Raw genomic sequence first — 23,148 nt, forward strand, 5'->3', positions numbered from 1 at the left:
TGCAAATTAGTGGTTCACAAAACCTCAAACTTTCAGAGGGTGTTATGATTGGTGCCTTTTTCACCTTTGGCTATATGACAGATCGGATATAGAACACAAATAGTTTATTACTGTAAAATTATAATTATTTATTTGATATCTGACTTGCTGTATAATGTCTTAAAGTTTTTCTATTCTAAAATGTACTGAAATTGACTTAAACTCATTACTTTACTTACCACAGTCCACAAATAGAAATAAAAAGTGTAATGCAGTTATTGATGTGGTATTTATGGTTTGTCTTGAGTTATTTAAGAAGTTGTGTTTGAAGTACTGATAATCTTTCTATTCCCTTGCTGCAGGTTTAAGGAGCACAATGCCCAACAGGTGGCCTCACTCTCTGCTGACCACCAGAGGGAGCTGGACAGTATACGTGCCCGCCACGCCTTAGAACACTCCACCTCCAAGGTGGCCGGACTGACCAATCAGGTCAGCTCTCATGAGGTGAGCCTCACAGAGCCAGCCAATAACCATCACAGAAAGGCAAAGTCTGTTATGATTCAGCACTCTAGGATCTCAGCCCTGGCTGAGGACTAGCTTAACTGTGTAAACAGGTTGCCAATCAATGAGTAGCTGAAGAAGCACATCCTCCTCCACTGTGCTAATGTAATCCGTCGCTGCTACTGGCTACGTGCCTGAAAAAAAACGCAGATACTAACTTTAGGTTCAGTAGCAGGAATTTGCTATTGTGTTAATAGTAGGGCTGGGCAAGTTAACGCGTTAATCTCGCGTTAATTCATCAATTATTTAACGCCGACAATTATTTTATTGCGCGTTAACGCAGGTTTTACTATTTTGCTCAAAGGCTTTTATTTTGTAAAAGTCTGCAGCGACACCGGAAACGGATAAACCATAGATATATGTCTCGTTGCGTTGCCGGCCATCGGAGTCGAACGTCCGTTCATGGCGGCCAACCTGTCAGTCAGCTCACTTACTCATAACATTGTGTTGGTAGCTGTACATGTACTTTTTAAATAACCATAGCTTGCTCAATTTTCAACCGATATTTAAACGGTTTGGTTTGTTATAAACGTCAGAGATGTAGTTATGACACTTATGAATCATTATAATAATCATTATAATTATAACTATGGGTTTTCATATGAAAATAACATTAAACAGAACATATAGGTGCAATAAATACACACATGCACAAGGTATTTATGTATATTATACCAACATAAAGTTGTGTATCATTAATTGAGTTTTATCATGTAATAAAGACAGACAGGTCAGATTGGGTTTGGACAAAAGTCTTGTCGCATACACAAAACATTTTTTTTTAATTTTGAATTTTACTTTGATAACACAAGAATGCTACAATAGCATCAGAGCATAAAGTCATGGTGCCCTGGGGGAAAAAAACAATATCATATATGACTCAGATGAGCTTGGAGGACTGCATCCATACTGCATCCACTTTGATGTGGAGGCCGAAATATGAGAAGAAGCGCCATCCTGCTGAAGAATTTGCCGTCCTGTGGTTTGGAATGTAATCGCCATCAAGAATCCCTTGATATTTCAGGCTGCTGATGTTGCCATCCTCTCTGCAGATCTTTTGCACACCCATACAAACCATGATTTTTCCTCCACCAAACTTGACTGTTTTCTGGGTGAATCTTGGGTCCATGCGGGTTCCAACAGGTCTTCTGCAGTATTCGTAGCGATCGTAATGCAGTTTAATGGATGATTCATCAGAAAAAAAATCAACCTTCTGACACTTTTCCACTGTCTATCGTTTTGGCAAAAAAATGGTTTGGGGTTACAACCAGTATGGGTGTGCAGAGTGGATGGCAACATCAACAGCCTGAAGTATCAAGAGATTATTGCATCCCAAACCACAAGAGAATGTAAATTCTTCAGCAGGATGACGCTCCTTCTCATACTTCAGCCTCCACATCAAAGTTCCTGAAACCAAAGAAAGTCAAGGTGCTCCGGGATTGGCCAGCCCATCACCAGACAAGAACATTATTGAGCATGTCTGAAGTAGGATGAAGGAGGAGGCTTGGAAGATGAAACCAGTCCTGCAAGACTGCTTTCTTTGCCATTCCATACTTCATCAATTAGTTATTTGAGTAATTGCCGAGACATATGGATGCAGTCCTCCAAGCTCATGGGAGTCATACACAATATTATTTGTTTTTTCCAAGGCACCATGACTTTATGCTCTGATGTTATTGTAGCATTTTTGTGTCATCAAAGTAAAATTAAAAATTAAAAAAAATATTTTTGTGTATGCGACGAGACTTTTGTCCAAACCCAATCTGACCTGTCTGTCCTTATTACATGATAAAACTCAATTAATGATACACAACTTTATGTTGGTATAATAAGCATAATCTAAAGGCCTTCGCCTTTCATAGAAGCCATTTCTGATTCCAATTGATCAACTACAAGTCAAGTTATCATCTGTTGTGCCTACAACTTGGATAGGTGACAAGACTTTTGTCAGGCACTGTATAATCAATTTACTCAGCATACAGAATGACATAGATATATGTATACTTTTATAATAGGAATATTATATATATATCGTTTAAACAAGTAATATTTCTGTAGTAGTAACTGCTACTATATAAAAACTGCGCTGAAAGTGTTTTCTGGTTTCTCACTCTAACAGGGACATTTGGTACTGAATAAAGACTGGTTATGCTGCTCCCTGATGAAAGTAAAATGTTTCTGCTATTACCTAATCAATTGCCTGTTTTAATGACATGATTGTGGCTCAGGATTTCGTGGCCAGGATAACATTAATTTTAATTTTATTTATCTGCTGATGTTAAAAGTGTTTGCACAACACATGTTATGGCACTTTCGTTCATATGGCGGAACATTTAAAATAAAAGTGCGCTGTACACAACTTTTGAATTAATTATCGTATTTCGCGTATACAAATGCGATTAATCGTGATTAATCATGGAAATCATGCGATTAATCGCGATTAAAAATGTAAATCGTTGCCCAGCCCTAGTTAATAGGCGTTTTTTGAGCAGGCAGACAGTTCCCACTAGGATATGTTCCAAGGATGTTTTAGTGGTGTTAATGCGTTTGTGTGTGTGTGTGTGTGTGTGTGTGTGTGTGTGTGTGTGTGTGTGTGTGTGTGTGTGTGTGTTAGATCATGGTGCGTCATCTGCGTGATCAGCTGAAAGAGCTGCAGGGGACAAAGGAGGCATTGACTGTGTCCAGACTCAGAGAGGACACACTGCAGCATCAGGTATGTGACCCTCCTCTACCCTTCATCCTCAAAAAGTTGCGGCAGACACATTTCTACAGTGAATGAATAAGCTGGGGGTTGGATCGCACTGGCCATTCTTGTGAGCACTGGTGTCTTATTACTTACCACTGGTTAGTGCCACTAGGGGGAGCTCCAGAGACTGTTCAGTGGTCACTGACTGCCAAATCATTTTAGCAGGAAAAAGGTGGTCAGTGACCATACAGGGGCATTAACACTTGCCATAAAAAAAAGTATAGTAGCTCTGTACCTGTTTTTTAGGCAAGCATTTTCAGTTATTCAAATTCTCCTCTTTGTCTGGATTTTACCTATTTTATGAATTAATTTTCTTCCCTGTCATTTATTGTTTCTGAAATATAGTTTCCTGGTTGCTTGAGACGTAGATGTAATATGTCATCTATACTGTGTGTGTGTGTGTGTGTGTGTGTGTCTCCTGTAGTTGACGAGGCTGCTGGAGGAGCTAAAGCAAGCCAAAGAGGCCCACAGTCCAGAGCTGCGCCACTTCACTAGTCTGGAGCGCAAGATCCACAACATGGAGCTCCGTTACGGCGAGAGGGAGAAGGAGCTGCAGCAGGTACACACACACACACACACACACACTCACAGGAAGCACAAGCTGGGATGTACAAACAGGTAGAGCTTGAGATACTCACAAGCTGAGGTCTTAAAGGCACCCAGTGCAACATTAGAGGCTTGAGACTCGAAAAATAAACATTCAATTTCTAGTCTTTTTTACACGTAGTAAGTTTCAATAACTCCATATCATTACATATCGACATTCAAGGAGCAAAGATGAGACGTCGTTGTGTGGTGAGAACTGATAGAAAATCGCACCGCCGGTGGGGAGAGGCCATTTTTTTTTTCAAATCTTTATTTATTGGTGGCACCAATAAATAAAGGGCTACGCTCTTGCGACTAGTTTTAGCGCTCTTTTTAACGCCCAAATAATGATGCAAATGTGCTAATATGGTGAAGTAAATGTCAATATCATAAAGATTGTCTTATCCAGAATATTTCCATTTTGATGCCCTAATGTTGCACTGGGTGCCTTTAAGAACTGCAGCAGGTGCTTTATACACCACTTACACATAGTGTGGACACCGCCATCCAAAGAAAAATGTTTGCTAGTTTATCTGAAAGGACAAGAGACCAAAGAAGCCACACTGTGATAAATGAATAGGAAGGGGAAAGTCTGACCTTTCAGACAGGAGCAGAAAGCTACTTCTGCACACACAAAGACATCACCACAAGGGCAGATCATTGGGCCTAGTCCCGCTATGGGTAGTACATAAGAACTGTTGTTCTAATTCAAATAGCTAACTGCATCCACAAACGGTCATTTGGTTCTTCACAGGCCTGGCCGTGTGGCCACAGTAAATGCGTCTCATGTGAGATTAACAACTTTCTTAATGTTATTAAATTACTGAATCGTGTTTCTATAATCAAATCAAATCAAATCAAACTTTATTTGTACGGCGCATTTCATATGCAAAGGTAACACAATGCGCCTCACAGTAGGAAAGAAGGGAAATAAAGGGGGGGGGGGGGGTTACAAATACTTGTAAAGAGACATAGATAGATAAATAAGTAAACGTTCCATAAATGTAAAATAGATACATTTTACATGATAACAGGGCGTCACATGACATCAGGGCATCACATAACGCATGTCAACAGGGCATCACATGACAACAGGGCATCACATGACAACAGAGCATCACATGACAACAGAGCATCACATGACAACAGAGAATCACATGACAACAGAGAATCACATGACAACAGAGCATCACATGACAACAGAGCATCACATGACAACAGAGCATCACATGACAACACGGCATTTTGTTTTCTATTGTGTTCTGTTTGCCGGGGCCGTACATGCATCCACTCGGCAAACAGGAAACACATTTGATGTAGCGGTACTTACAGTTTTTCACTGTTGCTAAAACCCGTTTTTCAAAACAGTAACGTCTTTCTCAAAACTGCACACAGAAAATTGAAAACCTCACACACAAAATGCTAAACCTGACACTCCCTTTGCAAGATGACTCTTTGCTATCAAATCTCTTAACTGTTCACAAAATGGAACTCGTGTTTTCATTTGGTACACACAGCCATATTTTCAAAACACACGCACATACATTCATTTAGTACACACAACTAAGCATTAGCTGCACACTACCAAGCATTTACAGCACACAGAAGTGCAAAATTGAAAACACAATCATCGACACACACCATATGAATGACAATGACTCATTGAGCCCTTTCTCCTTTTGTAAAATGTATCAGTGTAGGCCTACATTTTTCATAGTCAAACATAAAACAGCAATACCGTTGTTCTCACAAACCATATTTACAATTTTAGTCTCCTGTTCCACCCGATTGTATTGACATAAAATTGTATACAAAATGCTTATAGTTTTTCTCAATTGCTTACACACATTTTTTGAAAGCATGCCTCGTTCTCAAAACTCTAAACACAAATTCCAAAGCAACTAACTGAAAATGCAAAACCCTTTATATCTCCTGGAAAATGCTACTTTGCTTTCAAAAAATATTGAAAGTGTGTTTTCTTCCTCCACAGTGTGGTTCTCTTTCAGTCCTGCAAAATACAAATACTGTGAGCACACTACGTATATTATATTGATATGCAGTATTACAGTACACAAGGCAAACATATTTCGTACTTGTTCTCCATCCTGAAGGTTCTAATGAAAAACCATGAAAACATGGTCTACCACAGCGGCCCAAATCTCATTAGAGATGACCATTCTCCTTCTTCTTTCTCCTGATCCTCCTCCTTCTTCACCTTGTCCTCATTCTGTTCCTCCTCCTTGTCCTCCTCTTCCTTCTCTCTGTCCTCCTACTCTTCAACCTCCTACTCCTCCTCCTTCTTGTCCTCCTCTTCTTCCTCCTCTCACTCTTACCCCTCTCCTTCTCTGGTTGTGGATCTTTTCAAAGTTTTCAATAGTTTATCCAACAAAACAGAGGCTCAAGACACTTTAATGGTGCAGTCCTCACTGCAAATTGGTCAAAAGACCTGAAAGTTTAGAGATTTGACTATTTGTGGTTTGCAGGTTGATGCTTTGAGATTTTACTTGAAAATTGTGTGCAACAACAGAACTTTGTGTACACTGTTTTGACAACAACGTGATGTGTAATTGACATCAGTGTGTTCACAAGGAAAATCGGACTCTAATGTAGATAAGGGAATCTTAAGTATTTCCCACTTGGGGCGAGCGATTGATACATGACGTGAAGGTTGTGCAGATTGTGCCGAATTTTCGCTTTATACTTTTTAACAATAGTGAAAAACTGTAATTGGGGGTTACAAACACTTGTAAAGAAACACGGATTCGTAAATAAATAAATGTTTCAAATATGTTAAATTAATACATTTTTACAGTGAGTGATAAGCCAGATCAAAGAGGTATGTCTTGAGTGTATGTTTAAATGTATCAACCGTTTCAGCCATTCTTAGGTATTCTGGCAGAGTATTCCAAAGGCTGGGGGCATAGAAGCTAAAAGCTGCTCTCCCATGTCTCTTAGTCCTGGCTTTTGGTACTATTAGGAGATCAGTGCCGGAGGACCTCAGGGTTCTACTGGGTGTGTACCTTGAGAGCATGTCTGTTATATATTCAGGTGCTTGACTATGGAGTTATTTATAGACTAGTAGGAGAATCTTGAAATCTATTCTAGAACTAACAGGTAACCAGTGCAGGGTTTTTAATACTGGTGTGATGTGTGCTCTCCGTCTTGTTTTAGTGAGGACTCGCGCTGCTGCATTCTGTATGGTTTGTAGTTGACTAATGGCTTTTTTTGGTAGACCAGACAAAAGAGAGTTACAGTAGTCTAGCCTGCTTGTGATAAACGCGTGCATCAGTCTTTCGGTGTCAGCCTGAGCGAGAAACGGTTGCACCTTAGCAATGTTTCTTAAGTGATAAAAAGATGTTTTAATTATATTTTTGATGTGGGTTTCAAAATTGAGATCTGAGTCTAATATGACACCTAGGTTTCTGGCTTGGTGCTTGGTGTTAAGTGCTAGTGTTTTTAAATGTGCAGATAGTTTATCTCTTTCATTTCTTTCACCAATGACTAATACCTCTGTTTTATCTTGGTTGAGCTGGAGAAAGTTTTGTGACATCCATACATTTATATCAGAAATTTAATTTACCAAGCAATCAATAGAGCTGTAGTTGTTGGGTGTTACAGAAATATAGAGCTGGGTGTCATCCGCGTAACTATGATAGTCGATGTTGTGCCTCCTTATTACACTACCAAGGGGTAGCATGTAAAGACTGAAAAGTAAGGGCCCTAAAATGGATCCTTGAGGGACCCCACAGGTCATAGAAATGTTTTTGGAGCTGTGGTCTCCGAGGGCAACAAAGTATTCCCTGCCTGTTAGATAGGTCCTAAACCAGTTTAGGACTGGACCAGCAAGGCCAACCCAATTTTCAAGTCTGTCAATAAGGATATCATGATCAACAGTATCAAAGGCTGCACTAAGATCCAGAAGGGCCAGGACAGATAGCTTTTTGGAGTCAGCATTAATCCTGAGATCATTTACAACCTTGACTAATGCCGTTTCTGTGCTATGATAGGATAGAAAACCAGATTGAAAAGTGTCAAAGACACAATTAGCATCTAGGAAAATATTTAACTGTTTAAAGACAATTTTTTCTAGGATTTTGCTAAGAAAAGGAAGGTTGGAGATTGGTCTATAATTGTTTAGAACAGAAGAGTCTAAACTGCTTTTTTTCAACAGTGGTCTTACCAGGGCAGTTTTAAGTTCTGATGGGAAAACACCTGTAAGCAAGGAACAGTTAATAATGGCTAGAATGTCCTTAGACACAGAGTCAGAGATGGTCTTAAAAAATTTGGTGGGAATGGGATCAAGAGAGCATGTAGACGGCTTCATTTGTGACACTACTTTGTTCAGCGTTTCTATATTAGTCAGTGCAAAAAAGCTAATACTGGTACAGCATGGTGGAGGGGGATCGGAAAACAAAACATTTGGAATTTCTTGAGCAATATTATTTCTAATGTTTGTTATCTTATCTCTGAAAAATGCTACAAATTCCTCACATTTGGAGGTGGAAAAAAGACTATCATCTACTTTGGGTGCAGGGTTTATAAGGCTATCTATTGTTGAAAAGAGGACTCTGGAATTGTTAGAGTTTATAGATATCAACTTAGAGAAATGATCCTTCCTAGCATTTGTTATAGCTTTATTAAAAACTGAGAGTTGATCCTTAAAAATATCAAGGTGGACCTGTAGCTTGGTCTTTCTCCATGTACGCTCAGTAATGTCAGTATAATTCTTAACTACCATTACAAGAGATCTGTTGCTATGTGGCTAAACTTCTGCCTAGGTAACTATAGCTCAGGCACTACACGCACACACATACACAAACACCCACGCACGTGTGTGCGCACACATAATGGCCAGTGGCAGTGATTTGTCTACTTGAGCTAAGTATATAGTATAGATTCACTTGTTTCTGAAACATCTGTCTTGCACACACCAGTAAACAAGCATGTTCAGCTGTTTTGTGATGCATGTACCCCCACGCAAACTACAGCTACAATCCATTTACATTAGTCATTTAGTAGAAGCTTTTGTCCAAAGCGACGTACAAGGGACAGAACAATCCAGAAACATTTTTACCGTGATTGTGTTTCTGGGATGAGCAGGGCTCAGGTATTTTCACTGGTCCCTGCCCGACATCACCTGCAGCTCAAGTCTTCACCGTGGCAAAAACAGAGCCAATCAAACAGGGAAAGTTGACCACCAATCATCAGTCATCATTGTCATGGTGATCATCATAAACTGGCTGGAAGTCAATGTGTTTCTGTGATCTGTGGAGGTTGGAGCCAGTTGAGAACCAGTTGTGAAATCTATAAAACATTTTCATTCCTTTTTTGTGCTCCCCTTGACCATTATGACATTTTATTTGGTTATACGGTCATTGTAACGTTGTGTAGGCTATGGAAAGATTTAGCAATATAGACTTAATCAATCCTGAAACCATCTTCATGGCAGTTCACAATGGCGGTTTTATTCTGTTACATGTGAAAAGGGTCTTCAGTATTTGCAGAGAATCCCTCAGTAGTGTAAAGGAATATCAATTTATTCTCAGATCGTAAGTGTTATCAGTAAAATGTGTGTCTGTGTGTATGTGTGTTTGTGTGAACGTGTTTGTGTGTGCGTTCGTTCAGGTGATTGCAGAGACGCGCGTGGCGACGCAGGCCGAGCTTCAGGGCGAGCTGGAGCGCTGGAAGAGGCTGGCTCAGAGTCGCAGCCGTGAGCTGGATGCCTTCCGCCTGGAGCTGGACGCCATCCTGGACGTCCTGAGGGAGCTGCAGAGGCAGGGGGTGGTCATCCCCGCCCCCGAGCACACCACCCGCATTCCCTGGGGAAGATGAACACTGTCATGTTCCCCTGTCCTCTCAAATACTCCTCCAGACCTCACAGGGTGAGGGGAGGAGGATTTGTTTTACCCCAGAGCACAATTTGCCCCTCAGAGTAACCCTCTCCAGTTTTATCCTTCCTGAGGGAGATGAAGACGACACCCCGTCCATGTCATCCTTCCCTTGCTCCTCAAACACCCCTCCACGCCTGGCAAGATGAGCAGAGGGTCAAACCCAGAGCACACTTTGCCTCCGAGTCCCAGGTAGAGAGAGTGTGAATGAAACACAGGCATTGCACCAGGTGCTGTAGCCCCACACCTCAACACCAGCAGGAGGAGGACACAAGTGGCTGGGTGCTAATTATGTGAAGAAACAGCGGCAGTAGAAGCTCTCACTGTGTCTGTATGTCTGTGTGTGTGTGTGTGTGTGTGTGTGTGTGTGTGTGTGTGTGTGTGTGTGTGTGTGTGTGTGTGTGTGTGTGTGTGTGTGTGTGTGTGTGTGTGTGTGTGTGTGTGTGTGTGTGTGTGTGTGTGTGTCTGAAGAGTATCGGATCACAGTCTGAGGACAGCACGCTCTCTTCTCAGGTTTGCTTTTTTGTAAGACCTAGCACAAGCAGCGTGACTCAGAGGTTCCACCAAATCATTATTGTACGTGAAGACATGTAAACTTGTTTTTATATGGGTGTGTCAGTAAATATAGTTATACGTTTTTATTTATTTTTGGAGGAAATCAAGTGTTGTAATACAAAAAGGCAGAATAAATAGCATTATTTATTATTTGTAATCCGTGTCTGTAGCTTTGTACAAAAAAAAGACAATCACAGCTTCTCATTTTTCCATCATTAAATGTCATCCCCTCTTTCCAGCCTCGTCTTATTTAAATTTCTCTTCAAAGCCAAGCTCGTTTTTAGGGGGCAAACTGAAAGAGGTGCAGCACTGGTGCTGTACTGCATTAGCCAGCCTTCATAGATTAATGAACTAGGGGTACTGACAGAAAAGCTTTCAGCAGTGCAGCAGCAGTCCTTTGTTAGTGAATAAAGGGACCCTGGAGGTGCACAGATCCCTTAATGGCCACCAGACCAGACCAAAAGTACAAGAAATTAACACATGTGAAAATAGTGCTACCGTGCGGCTTCCTATGAGGCTTAGATGCCCCTGCTGGCTTAGAGAAAGGCTCATTACCCCTCTGAACATTAGCGAAAATGCAGTGAAGGCACGCATGTCCTTTGCATCCTACCATTTTATTGATCATCGTCCTTTGGGTAATGTAATTTGAATGCTGTTTTTTTTCCGGAGTTTTATCGAATAATTACTGGACCTGATCCTGGTATAACAAAATCACCACTTAACCCAGATGGGATTGGGGGCAAAACAGCAGAACATGCATTTGGCCTGCTTGGCTGTGGGACCAGAAAATGCACACAATTGGGTTAATATGAGAGTTGCTGGTCCACTTTTAACACCAGGCTACCAATTACCTTGAGCTTCAACGCCTTGGGCCTTGAGGCCCAGCGAGTGGAACTAACCCCGTCTTGTGTCAGTATGTATCTCTGCCGAACCCCCCCCAGTCTGCTCAGACACTAATTGTCTTGATAAACCCTGACGTTCAAGGTTGCAGGGCCATCCACACATCAAAGCAGCTAAAGCATTACTGTTTCTAGATGAAGCAGGAGAAGCTTCATGCCCTGTGCTCTGTTAAGCGCCTTGAGACAATTTCAGTGTTTTGGCTCTGTATAAATAAAATATATTTAAATATTAAAATGTATTTTATTTTTATATATTATTTATATATATATATATTAAAGCACCATCACTTTAATAATGAGCTTAGTCTAACTGGAGGCAAGTTTAAAATTCTGCCTGAAACCGAGAGCAGTCTCAGTGGAGGTGGATGCAGAATACCAAAACTGGTCTGACTGAGAAAAATGACTCATTCTTCTCCAAATAGGTTGCTTTGAGAGTCCTTATATCAATTCTTAAACAATCCATGCTAAGCACTACTCCAGCATATGATCACAGTTGGTGCCGTTCAGACCCCTGGCTTCGCCCTCCAAGATGAGAGGGGGGGTCCCCAGCAGAAGGTCGTCGTCCCCTAGCGTTGAGCTCAGCTCGGAGTTGACGAAGTTGGGGATGTTGAAATGCGCCATGAAGGCTGACGCATCCCTTTCAGGAAGTGACACGTCCCCAGCCTGAGTCTCCTGCACGATGCTCACTGATTGGCTGTTAACTGCTGAGTGGCTGCATTCACCTGTGACCCCACCAAGGTGCGATGCAGCGCCACTCCGGTGTCTGTTTGCGGCATGCTCCTCCTCGTTGACGTAGCAGTGAAAATGCAAGCGTGACTCCTCCAGCAGGGGGCGTGAGGCGCAGGGTTGGCTCTCGAGCTGGTCAGGCAGACGGCCCAGGTCCTCCCCGCAGCTGGTCAGACGCACACGTTTCTCACAGGGCTCTGAACTCCTGTGGAGAGAGACAGGGATGGTGTAAAGGGGCTGTGTGTGTGGAGATGGATGGACTGCCTCTCACAACTTGTGTTACTTTTTAGAGAGTGAGGTGTTTGTGGGAAACTTTGACTGAAATATCCAATACATGTACAGAATAATCCATCAATATGTTGTATGTTTACATTACACAATGTTTTGTAGTATACAATTGACTGACTTTGAATTAGGGAATAATTGATTTTATTTTCATTTAGGAATAGCCTTGCCTAAACTATGACTTAATCAGGACCGACGTTTTCATCGGTAGCCTATAGACTATACGAGACAGAATTGTGTGCGTAACAGATTGCTATTTTACCTACATAAAATGTATTGTTCAACAAAAATCAGTTGTGTTTCAGAGACAGAATGGAATATGTGCATTACTCTATGTGATGTGCACTGCTGTCCCTGCAGAGGAGAGGCTGACTGATATTGAGTGACTATGCGTATGTATTGTTGACAATGGAGATCTCTTCTTGTCTTGTATAGTTTGTTCAACACAATTCTGTCCCAATTTTCTGTGCACTGCTTTCATGTCTGATCCATGCGTTTACTGTTGGTGACCCTCCACTACTGCTGAGCAATCATGCGTCACATTATCTTGTGGAAATGCATCTCCAGTACATAATTACAGAGGACCTGGGCTATAATTAGGGATCTCAGTGGGATCTCTACACAAAATGTTCCCCGTGCTACCTCTCCCATGATGGAGGGAAGAAATCCTACTAACATCCTAACAGGATGGAGGCTAGAGCATAGATAGCTGGCAGATCGTCAGCACCAGGAGATATAAATAGACTCAATTTCAATAGTCTTTGAGGCTGCTGAAAAAGTGAGCCAGTGGTTGTACAGTGTGAAGTGGCCTTTACGGATCCTGGCTGTCTCCAACCAGTTGTGCGTTGTTGTTGTATATATTGTTGGTCAGTTGTTACATTGGTTAGCTTGCTGTCTATAGGTACTTACATGTGACAGTTAGCGGACTGGTTGCTGTGGCAGGTCCCCAACTAATAGCACAAGGGATTTCACATCTTTTCCAGTGTATAGCTAAAACTGACAATGGTGTATTGCTACAAAGATGAATGGCTCTGCTCTGCTGCAGCTTGACTGGAACTGCAAGTCTCCTCATGAATATGGATGAGTATTGGACACACAGTTCTGCATTATTCATTGAGAACTTTCTGTATCCTCTTGCATAATCGTATTTGAATGCAACGATCTCCCTAAGGTACATTTTGCTGTGGTTTAATTTGCAGATAGTATTGCTCATCTAGTTAAACAGTAGGTATTCTTAGACACGGTAACTTTATTTCTACAACATATGGTGTAATATTCCTAAGTGAATTCATATTTGACTAGCTTGACAAAAACTTCCATCCTCTGTGAGTTGTTTAAGCTCTGTTAATGTAATTGTAATTTGTGTGTGTGTGTGTGTGGTGGGGGGGGGGGGGGGGGGGGGGGGCGTAATGACTGTGTTTGTTTTGGTTCACTTTCAGAATCACAAACTTCTGGGGAAAACATTCACTTTGGGTGCCACTGTTTGTCTTCTCTTCCTGTTTGACCAAACATGTCCCGAACACCTGAACATCTGGTCAGTGCTGGTTGCATCTGGGAATTTGGCTCTCCTCAAACAGAGAATCTAAATCAATTTACAGTTACATTTTACAAGACAGGTTCATATAAAATACTGAAGTTTGTGTGTGCTTGTGCATGTCCCCTCACTTCCTTCTAATCTACCTGTCCCTGAAATGGGCCACGTGTGGTTGAAGCGTATCCTTAACTGAGCAAATAAATGAGTCATGGCTTGGGCGTTTTCCTCCTCCTCTTTCTCTCAGCTATAGAAAATGCGCTGCAAATTAATACCTCAGCAGCATCCTCTGTACAAAAAGCAACCTATGCATCAAGGACACTTGAGACCTTGCGATGGCTTTCAATTTTGCTAGGATAGAAACCAATAATATAGATACCAATAGACATTACAGAAAACAGTTGCACTGTGTTCTCAGGGCACGGCTGTATTCAGATCACAGAGTGGTATTTGGCTTTCAGGCTGTCGATTGTGGAAACAAGGGCTCAAAGGGGTGCTGTGAGAGTCGAGATGAGACCTGGAGGGTTGCTGGCACACCTCTTGAAAGCTAATTGGACAGTAATCCATTAAGCAGGTATAGTTGCCTGGCTTTTTTAGGATCAGTGTAGTACAATGTATCAGTCCTGAGGGCTATTCCAGAAAGTGTGCTTAACCTAGCTTTGTCATAAGCTCTGAACTTGGGCTTGAGTGAACATTTCACGAGATAACAGAACACTGTTCATGATGTCATTAATTGACTGGTTAATTCACTGTTCATTAATTGGGCATTGTAGCCTATTTCACAAAGGGGCTTGTAGAACCTGATAATGTTATAATTTCCTGATAACGTAATAACCCTGATAATGTAATAAAAAATCCCTCATAAGTCCCTAAAAGATGTAATAAAACCTGATAATGTAATAATATCCCAATAATGTAATAAAGTGCATTTCCCAATAATGTAACAATCGCCATACCAATAATGTAATAAAATGTTACATTAATTGGAAGTTATTACATTATCAGGTTAGCCTCAATTTTGCAGAACCTGATAATGTAATAAATTCCTGATATTGTAAAAACTTTGGTCAGTGCTGAAATGTTGGGACACCAGTTATTCAGACCAAGTAGTGATGCTGTGTAGACAACCACCCACTATTGTTTTGCTCATATTTTGATCCCAATGGTGTAGGCCTTTAGCCTCGCAAGCCAAACCTGTACAGCAAGAAGCTGTACAAGGGTCTGGCACAACACGATTTTCAGTGTGGGCGGGATTAACGGTTGTCTGTTAAATTGCCTCTGCACGCAATGCCACGCAGTAGGAATGGCGCTACAACCAATCCGAGCGACTGACGAATGACAAAAGACGATTTGATTGGCCTGGTACAGTATGTGCCCATTAGCTGCCGGTCTATAACATACCAAAATGTTCTTATTTTTTCTCTATTAGTTGATTACCACTGAATATCCCTTTCACCATTGTAAAAATTGTGCATTCACAATCATATAAAATATATACTGTATCTGCTAATAGTGAAGCAGCAGGTCTCTGGACAGCTTCACTGTTTGGACCTCTGAAACTGGAGACCTGATGCTACAGCACCAACCAAAGTTATTACAATATCAGGTAATTATTACATTATCAGGTTCTGCAAAATTATTGGGAAATGCACTTTATTACATTATCGGGGTATTATTACATTATCAGGTTTTATTACATGTTTTAGGGACTTATGAAGGAATTTGTATTACATTATCGGGAGTTATTACATTATCGGGAAATTATTACATTATCAGGTTCTACAGGGCTGCTGCAATATCTCCTCAGGCATTCAAAGATGGAAAAAACTACAGTGCTACAGATCCATGTCAATAGTCCTTGCCCCCTGGTGCATCATGCCCAGTTTGGTACAGTGGTTAGCGCTGATGCCTTTCAATTAGTTGATCGGATTTGGGTTTAGACCCCAGTCAATGCAGGATGTCAATGCGAATCGCTTTTATTCCCGTGGATCCTGGGTACAACATGTGGCCCATGTTGTGGCTGTCTCCAGCAAGCTGTGCATTGTTGTTGTATCCTGGTGCGCATTAGACTTCAGATTGAATCACCTGAGCATTAGCCCAACCCATTATGACCTTAGGCGCCCTATTACAAAGCATTCTAAAATCATTCTAAGGCCGAATCTCGATTCTTCCCCTTGCCCCTTTTGCTTTGTCTTTGTCTTGTCTTAACCCTAGCACTTGCAAGTGTAAGGGCCAAGGGCTGAAAACTTTCCCCTATGAAATGAGACGCCACTCGGTTTCGGGTACGTCATGCGTGACTGTATGAGCTATGAAACTAGCGATTTAAAAAAAAGTCTAATGAAGAACATGGTTGCAAATATATGGGCCATTCTACCGAATTCGTGTAATATGCAGTCCCTCAACAATAAAAACTATTTACAAAACAATTAGGTATTTAGGCATAGATATTTAATTAGAAAATGTTATGGTCTATATAAACCCAATGCATTACAAGAGATAGTGATAAGCTAAATATATACAAAATCATCATTTATAGGGTACTTTCTATTGGGAAGTATCTGTCCCCAACCCTGACATCTAAATTTCAATGCCTTTAAATAACGCTTTTCAATTTTTTTAGATTTTTTTCAATTATTTAATTTCAAAGATCTTCATGATTGGGTTGAAAAAGAACTTGGAATATTTAGATTTATTGTGGGTTTAATTTTTAAATCAATTTACTATACTCAAAAAATCATGTCCCTAGTTTTCATGTCACTACCGAAACACAAGAGTTTTAGTTCATTGGCTGAGCCTGTGTTTTAGCCACGACTCTGCATTTTTGACCATGCAGTGACACTGCATCTCTGTCCCTCATGGTTGAATGGTAAGTAGCTAAATCCCATAGTTTTTATATAAATGTGTTCCAAAGTCTGAAAATTGATGTGTAACCTTAAGAATTGTCACTACCGAAACGCATGTTTTCTTCAATTAAGTAAACCTTTTGGGGTTTCATGGAAAATCTTATGTTTGTATGTGTGTTCACCTCTTCAAAGATGTGTTTGCAAGCCGTGTGCTTGCTACAATTCTTTATTTATGCTTAAAGTTAGCTAGAATTGTCACTACCGAAACAGTCACTACCGAAACATATGGTAGTGACCAGATGATTTCGGTAGTGACAAAATGAAATGGTAAGTAGTTCAATGTTTTGTGTGGACTAAAGGGCGGCCCAGAGCACCTTTTGGATGATTTTGGAAAGAGAAATTAACATCCATCCAACAGTGCAGTCACTACCGAAACAGTGCAGTCACTACCGAAACAGATAAATTGAACTTGAAAATTTGGTAAAAAATTCATTTCTATGGATTTCATTGTGAAAACCTTCAGGAAATATTTGTAAAAATACTCTTCAGAGAAGGGAAGGAAACACAATCTGAACAGGTCAATAATAATACTTTTTTACTATAGTAAATGTGATGTTTCGGTAGTGACAATTTTTGGAAGAGGAAAAACATTCCAACACATTCTGAAAATACAATATAAAACTTGACTGTTCTTTTACTAGATATGTGTACTTTAGATATGGTACAATATACATATGGACAAAGTTTTGGGAATAAACCATAAAAAAATTCAAAATATATCCGACATGACTTTGCATCAATTCGGTAGAATGGCCCATATATGTGTAGAGCACGAAACAAGACTGTCGTCATTTTTAAATTAATTATAAGCCAAAAATACTTACATGTAGTGTATGTAGCATGATAGCTGGCAAGCTACCATATAAGCCAATGGAGTGGTGGTATACGCGCTAATTGTATCCTAAAACTACCGTTTGAAAGCTTCAGTTAAGACCGACAATACTATGCATAGTTCGTGTAGCACATTTTAGATCAAACCGAGTCATTATAAACATATAAAAAGTTGTGTAGATAGCTTTATTCATGTAAAATATTCCTCGCTTCAAGCAGCCATTTTTTTTTTTAAATTCCCAATTGGTTTCGCTGTGTGCTCTGGGATAGCCCTTGGAGGAGCAAGGTAGCTCTCCGATCAGCTTAAAAACGAGGGCCATACACCACTTAATCTTACCCCTTAATCTTGATCAAATTGGGTATTGAGACACCACTAGCTCTCACATGAACGCGCAACTTCAAGGGTAAGGGAAAAGATAAGGGGTAAGGGGAAGTATTGAGATTGGGCCTTAAGTCATTGTTGGAAAATGACCTCTTTAAACCTGAGGGTTTCCTGAAAAACTAAAATAAACGTTTCAGAGCTTTTGAACTTAAAAGTATTGTCCTAATGTACATACAAAAATGAGACAAAAATATATCTGTGGCACTGCAATAGTCATCTACTGTAAGTAAATATATTGATGGATGTGCACACCAAAGCACTTGATGTGTACAACCTCGTTGCGTTGTCTGTGGCTACAGAACATGACCCCAGTCCTTGACAGTGCACACTCCCTGCAGATCCTTCTCTTCTGAGAGTCACTCAGTGATGCTCATGTGGTTCCCTCGAGGACTGTTGGTTGAGGAGCACTCCTTCTTCTTGACTGTGATTTTTTTTCCTCCCGTACACCTTACAGCAATGTATGCATTGTAGCATCCATCAACTATTAAAAAGATTCTTCTCCACCATTTCTTTGTGCGTTGGAGGAACTGATAATATCCAACCATCTGATCCAGCACATCCACACCTTTGATGTGTTTTTGGTAGTCGGAAAGGCACACTGGCACAACAACCTCGGTTCGGTTTCGCTTTTGCTTCCTTCCTTCTCGTAATTACACAGTACAATGACAGCCTTGGTGTCCTGCCAAACACAGAAAGAAAGTCCTTTAGGGTCTCTTTGAATTCATATTTGCTCAACGAAGATTGCTTGTTCAGCATTTTGGGAGTTTGGGAGTCCCTTTCTGTGAACAGTGGCGCAGGCATCCAGTCTATGGTTCTTCTGAAAAAAGTTGCATCACCGGTAGAAGTTGTCCATGAAAATGGAAAGATATGAGTCATAGTCGTCAAATCCTCCTACTCCTCCTCTTCCTCCTACTCAAACATGTCCATTAAAATTGTATCTTCTAACTCACTGTTGTCTTCGTCCTCAAAGTAACTGCTGTTCTCTGCATCAATGTCACTTCCCTCACTCAGATCTTCAGCAACTTTAGAATCTTTTTTTGCGGTCCACACAGAGGCTAAGAGGCTAAAAAAGTTTAAAAAATAAATAAATACAAAATATCGCATAATGCATTTTGCCTTCTCCCATCTGCATGTTGGCAAATCACAACACATTGGTCACAGAATTTGAAAACAATGACATTGTCAAAAATGCGCTCACGTCACATCTGGCTCTGAAGGAAAAAGCACACTGTCACACTTGATCTTGAACCTACTGAGAATTATAGCTATTATCATTTCATATCTATATTAATATTAGCATTTTTGCCTAATGATTAAGGAATATAAGGATTTTTCTTACAATAAACAGTAGGTTTTTGTGTATTTCCTTAATTGAAGTAATTTCTGCAAATGAGATCTCTGACCATTGCCTTGCACTGACAAAGCTTAGCTTTGGTCAGCTTGGACTTAAGCAACCTTAAACATAACCTGCTACGGGGCAGGGCAGTTTCCATGGATACTAACCTAGCCTCATTTTTTTATTTATTTATCTATTTTTTTGGAATAGAAAACCTGGGCTTCACATATCCAGGTTAGTGACTAAGCCCTCTTTCTGCAATCCCCCTCTGGTGTTTAACTATGAGCTAAGGTGCCCAAGTGCATATTAAGCAAATGAGAGAGTTAATGAGAACACCAGCCACACACCTTCATTGAAGAGATACATAAATTACCTTATAATAGTGTTCATTAAATGCATGTATGGCATCCAATGAATGGAGCAGATAAGGTTAAGGTTGTGTGATTAGTATAGAGAGCGTGTGTGTGTCTGTGAGAGAGAGTAGCCAAAACTGTCAATTTGATTGGCAATGCAAAAACACACACCATCGATCTGAGGCTAAGGTGTAATAAACATTGAGACTCAAAAGAAACGGTGCTCACTCGCTCCTAGGCAGCGTGTGGCCATGAGGGGAAACAGCGGGTTAGAGAGGGGGGGGGGGAGACAGAGAGAGAGAGAGAGAGAGAGAGAGAGAGAGAGAGAGAGAGAGAGAAGAGAGAGAGAGAGTGAGAGAGTGAGAGAGAGAGAGAGAGAGAGAGAGAGAGAGAGAGAGAGAGAGAGAGAGAGAAAGAGAGAGAGAGAGTGAGAGAGTGAGAGAGAGAGAGAGAGAGAGAGAGAGAGAGAGAGAGAGTGAGTGTGTGTGTGTGTGTGTGTGTGTGTGTGTGTGTGTGTGTGTGTGTGTGTGTGTGTGTGTGTGTGTGTGTGTGTGTGTGTGTGTGTGCACTTACTCTGGGTGCGGTGCTCCAGTCTTGGTCAGCAAGGTGAGGACGAAAAACATGAAAAGCACAAAGACAGCCAGGCCCACCCAGAAGCCAATCACAATGGAATCTGCAATGACACACATTACACAATGCCAATTAAGCCTACTGTGAACATTCATTGCATACAATTCAGGATTATAGAAAAAGGGGGTTTAGTAGTCGATACGTAGACATACAACACAAACATGTACCCTTTGATAGCAATACTGGTCTGCCAGATATCTCACACTGCGGAGATCTGCTGAGGCTTGACACCCTGGCCTACCTTGTATTTTAGAAACCTCTTTTACAGAGGTTGAAGTGTCAGTATGGCGGTGTGTTTGTTTGCTCTGTTGTCCATCTTGCCTACGTAGGTCAACTAAAAGCTTTTCATTTTAAACTTATTTTTAAAAAGTTCTGGGTAGGGCAGGCTAGGTACAGTTTTAACACTTTTTGCTCATACGCAACATACACCTTTTGTCTTTTATTCCACTAAATCAAGCACATGTGCCTAACTTTTTCTCTAGTTTTCATCTACATGTTGTGAGTGCCACTGGGGACAATAGCAATGGCCAATGACAAACGTAACATGACAGTTTTTACCGAGGTAGCTTGCCATTGCGACCAATTGTAGGCTATGGAATGCTCTTAATATTTGATAAGCCAATTAGAATACAACACATTGTATATCACTGATCACTACCACCTGTTACTTGTGCTCCCGACAAAATGCATCAATTGTGCAATTCAAATATTGTGCAAAACTTGAACATTACACATTTTGCCCACAAAAGGACTTCTGTCTATTACTTTTGACAGAGATACAAACTGAAAATTTGAGCAGGCTGATTGCATCACACATGTTGTCTGTGGGTTTCATTCAATTATGTGAGACATGAACTGAGATGTTAAGCATGGCACAACTGTCCCCTTGTTACAATTGTCCCTGGTGTCCCTTATCATTATATCTTCCTCTTTAAACTCAACATAGGCCCTATATTTAGATATGTTTTGAGTCCAAACATTTACTAAGGAAAATTAAGGATTGAATCACCAAATTGATTTCATTTCTGTCTTCTATAACATCAAGAATATATGCTTTCATAGCCTAGTGATGTGATTGTCAGAAATGAAAAGTCTCCTCTTCTCGTCTCATGTATAGCCTACATCACCTAATTAATGTTTTATGATGCGCATGCGTGCACAAGTTGACCTGGTTATATAGAAATTGGGGTCACTGAAGGTGAAGGTGAACTACAAAATGAGGCCATATTTTGCTCATATATGGAGTTCCGTGTCTTTGCCTACGGAAAAATAATATAGGGATTTTGAAAAATCACAACAAATGATTCTGAAATGCTCCAGAAATGCACCTCAATCTTATGATAGTTATCTCATGAGTTGTATGTAACCATGGATACCATTCTAGCGTCCCTTGCGTTGCTGGGGCAAGTCACATGTGTCCTTTCACCATCGGTAGTAGCATCTTTTTTTTTACGGGAAAAGACAACAGTTTGTTACAAAAGACCGACTGATTACTACATTTTAACCTCCGGTCGACTCGCATATAGGAATACCTGACTAAAGGAAGGACTTTTTCAAGGAAGGACTTTTTCAAGGAAGGATCATAGATGGCTTCGTTTCATTCTACGCCATCAAATCCAGATATTTTTTGTTTTCGATTGAGGGGTAGATTTCACTTTTGAAAGATACCTGTGTAGGTGTGGACTAGGCCTGAAGTAGGCTAAACACATTAATTGCTTGTTTTTTTTTTTTTTTTTTTTTTTTACTTTGAATCGATACTTTATATTGTTTCTTCTTGTATTATTTCCATTTAACCTACTTCATTTTCTCATTTTTGTTTTTACTGTTTTATATCTATTGTTTTGTCATGTTTGGACGAAAGCGTCTGCTAATACCGTAACTAACTATAACTATATTCTTCCTTCCAGTCTCGTGAGGCTACTCAAAAGGCAGGCAGTGTTTTAAGCTAAATACGCTTTAAATACGCCTTTAATGGAAGTGAAAATATTTCTGCCAGAGTGCCAACTTGTTAGAGCGCAATGCAGGCTGCTTACCAACACGGCCACCACTGTGTCGGTCGAGTACCCTACTACTGGATATGAGTTAAACTGCGGACAGACATGGCCGCTCATTTCGGTCAATGCAGCTTTAGAAAAAGAATACTCAAGTAGAAAGTAAAATCAGTCCTGAAAAGTGTCCAAATGTGGAAGATTCCAAGTAGCAGCTGAGCTAACTGAAGCCTACCAATTTCTCGCTTTTAGCCTATTTTCGTTTCACGCAATGTATTGTTTTAGATAGGACTGTATCAGTCCTCATTCATATAAGTGGCCTCTCGTTCAAGTAGGCTACACATATCTCCGTTTTCAAGGGCTTAAGATTAGTCTCATTACTTTAGATTTTGCAGTTGTAAGTAGGCCAAAAGGATTTTAACACAGTTTCATGATTGATATGAAAATGCGTGTCATGGGTTACGCGGTTATGCATTTTTTTTTGGTCATAATACTTTGCTTTGTATACATGATCTTAATGTTACTTTTTAGTTTTCTTTAAGCTGTATACTTATGATTTGATATTTGAAATAAAATATTGGTTCGGCTCAGTCTAATCAGCACTGCTGCGCTGGACAGCGCTGTCCAGGGTGGGGCAACGCGATAGAAGTGATGCGACATGCGAGGATTTTTGTAGTCTCTTATGTGCCACAAGTAATTACAGCATCCCCTCCCAGAAAATACTTCCAACATGCCTGGTGCTAATGATGCAGAACTCATTGCAACTATTTGAAAAGATGAATGGGACATTTAGGCTACCATACTCACATCGATGCGCCTTCAGTCCCTCGAATGACACGGGTTCGTCATCCTCATAATACTCATATCTCCATTCATAATCCGAATCGCGGGGGGTTGTGCTGGTTATGTTGTTTGATGGCAATGTCGACATCTTCGCAATAATGGATTACCCCGCAAAACCATTCATATA

At 40.6% G+C, this 23,148-nt stretch overlaps 2 protein-coding genes across 2 annotated transcripts in view; one reads left to right on the plus strand and one right to left on the minus strand.

Moving 5' to 3' along the window:
- Positions 1–9,703, plus strand: part of cep162 (centrosomal protein 162) — a gene marked incomplete at both ends in the record, with an annotated part of 52,038 nt that extends 42,335 nt beyond the window's left edge. The window contains 4 exons of the mRNA XM_080858013.1: positions 342–483; positions 3,155–3,253; positions 3,711–3,845; positions 9,497–9,703. Of these exons, the coding sequence (XP_080714139.1) occupies positions 342–483; positions 3,155–3,253; positions 3,711–3,845; positions 9,497–9,703 (583 nt within the window). The remainder of the gene's footprint in view (positions 1–341; positions 484–3,154; positions 3,254–3,710; positions 3,846–9,496) is intronic.
- Positions 9,704–11,684: 1,981 nt separating this feature from the next.
- mrap2a (melanocortin 2 receptor accessory protein 2a) lies at positions 11,685–23,109 on the minus strand (the record flags this gene model as incomplete). Its single annotated transcript, XM_080857723.1, has 3 exons — positions 11,685–12,144; positions 20,134–20,233; positions 22,986–23,109. 3 exons carry the CDS (start codon positions 23,107–23,109, stop codon positions 11,685–11,687), a joined length of 684 nt encoding a protein of 227 aa, XP_080713849.1.
- Between the last annotated feature and the right edge of the window lie 39 nt (positions 23,110–23,148).

This window comes from Sprattus sprattus (genome assembly GCF_963457725.1).
Source record: "Sprattus sprattus genome assembly, chromosome: 19".
Taxonomy (NCBI): Eukaryota; Metazoa; Chordata; class Actinopteri; order Clupeiformes; family Clupeidae; genus Sprattus; species Sprattus sprattus.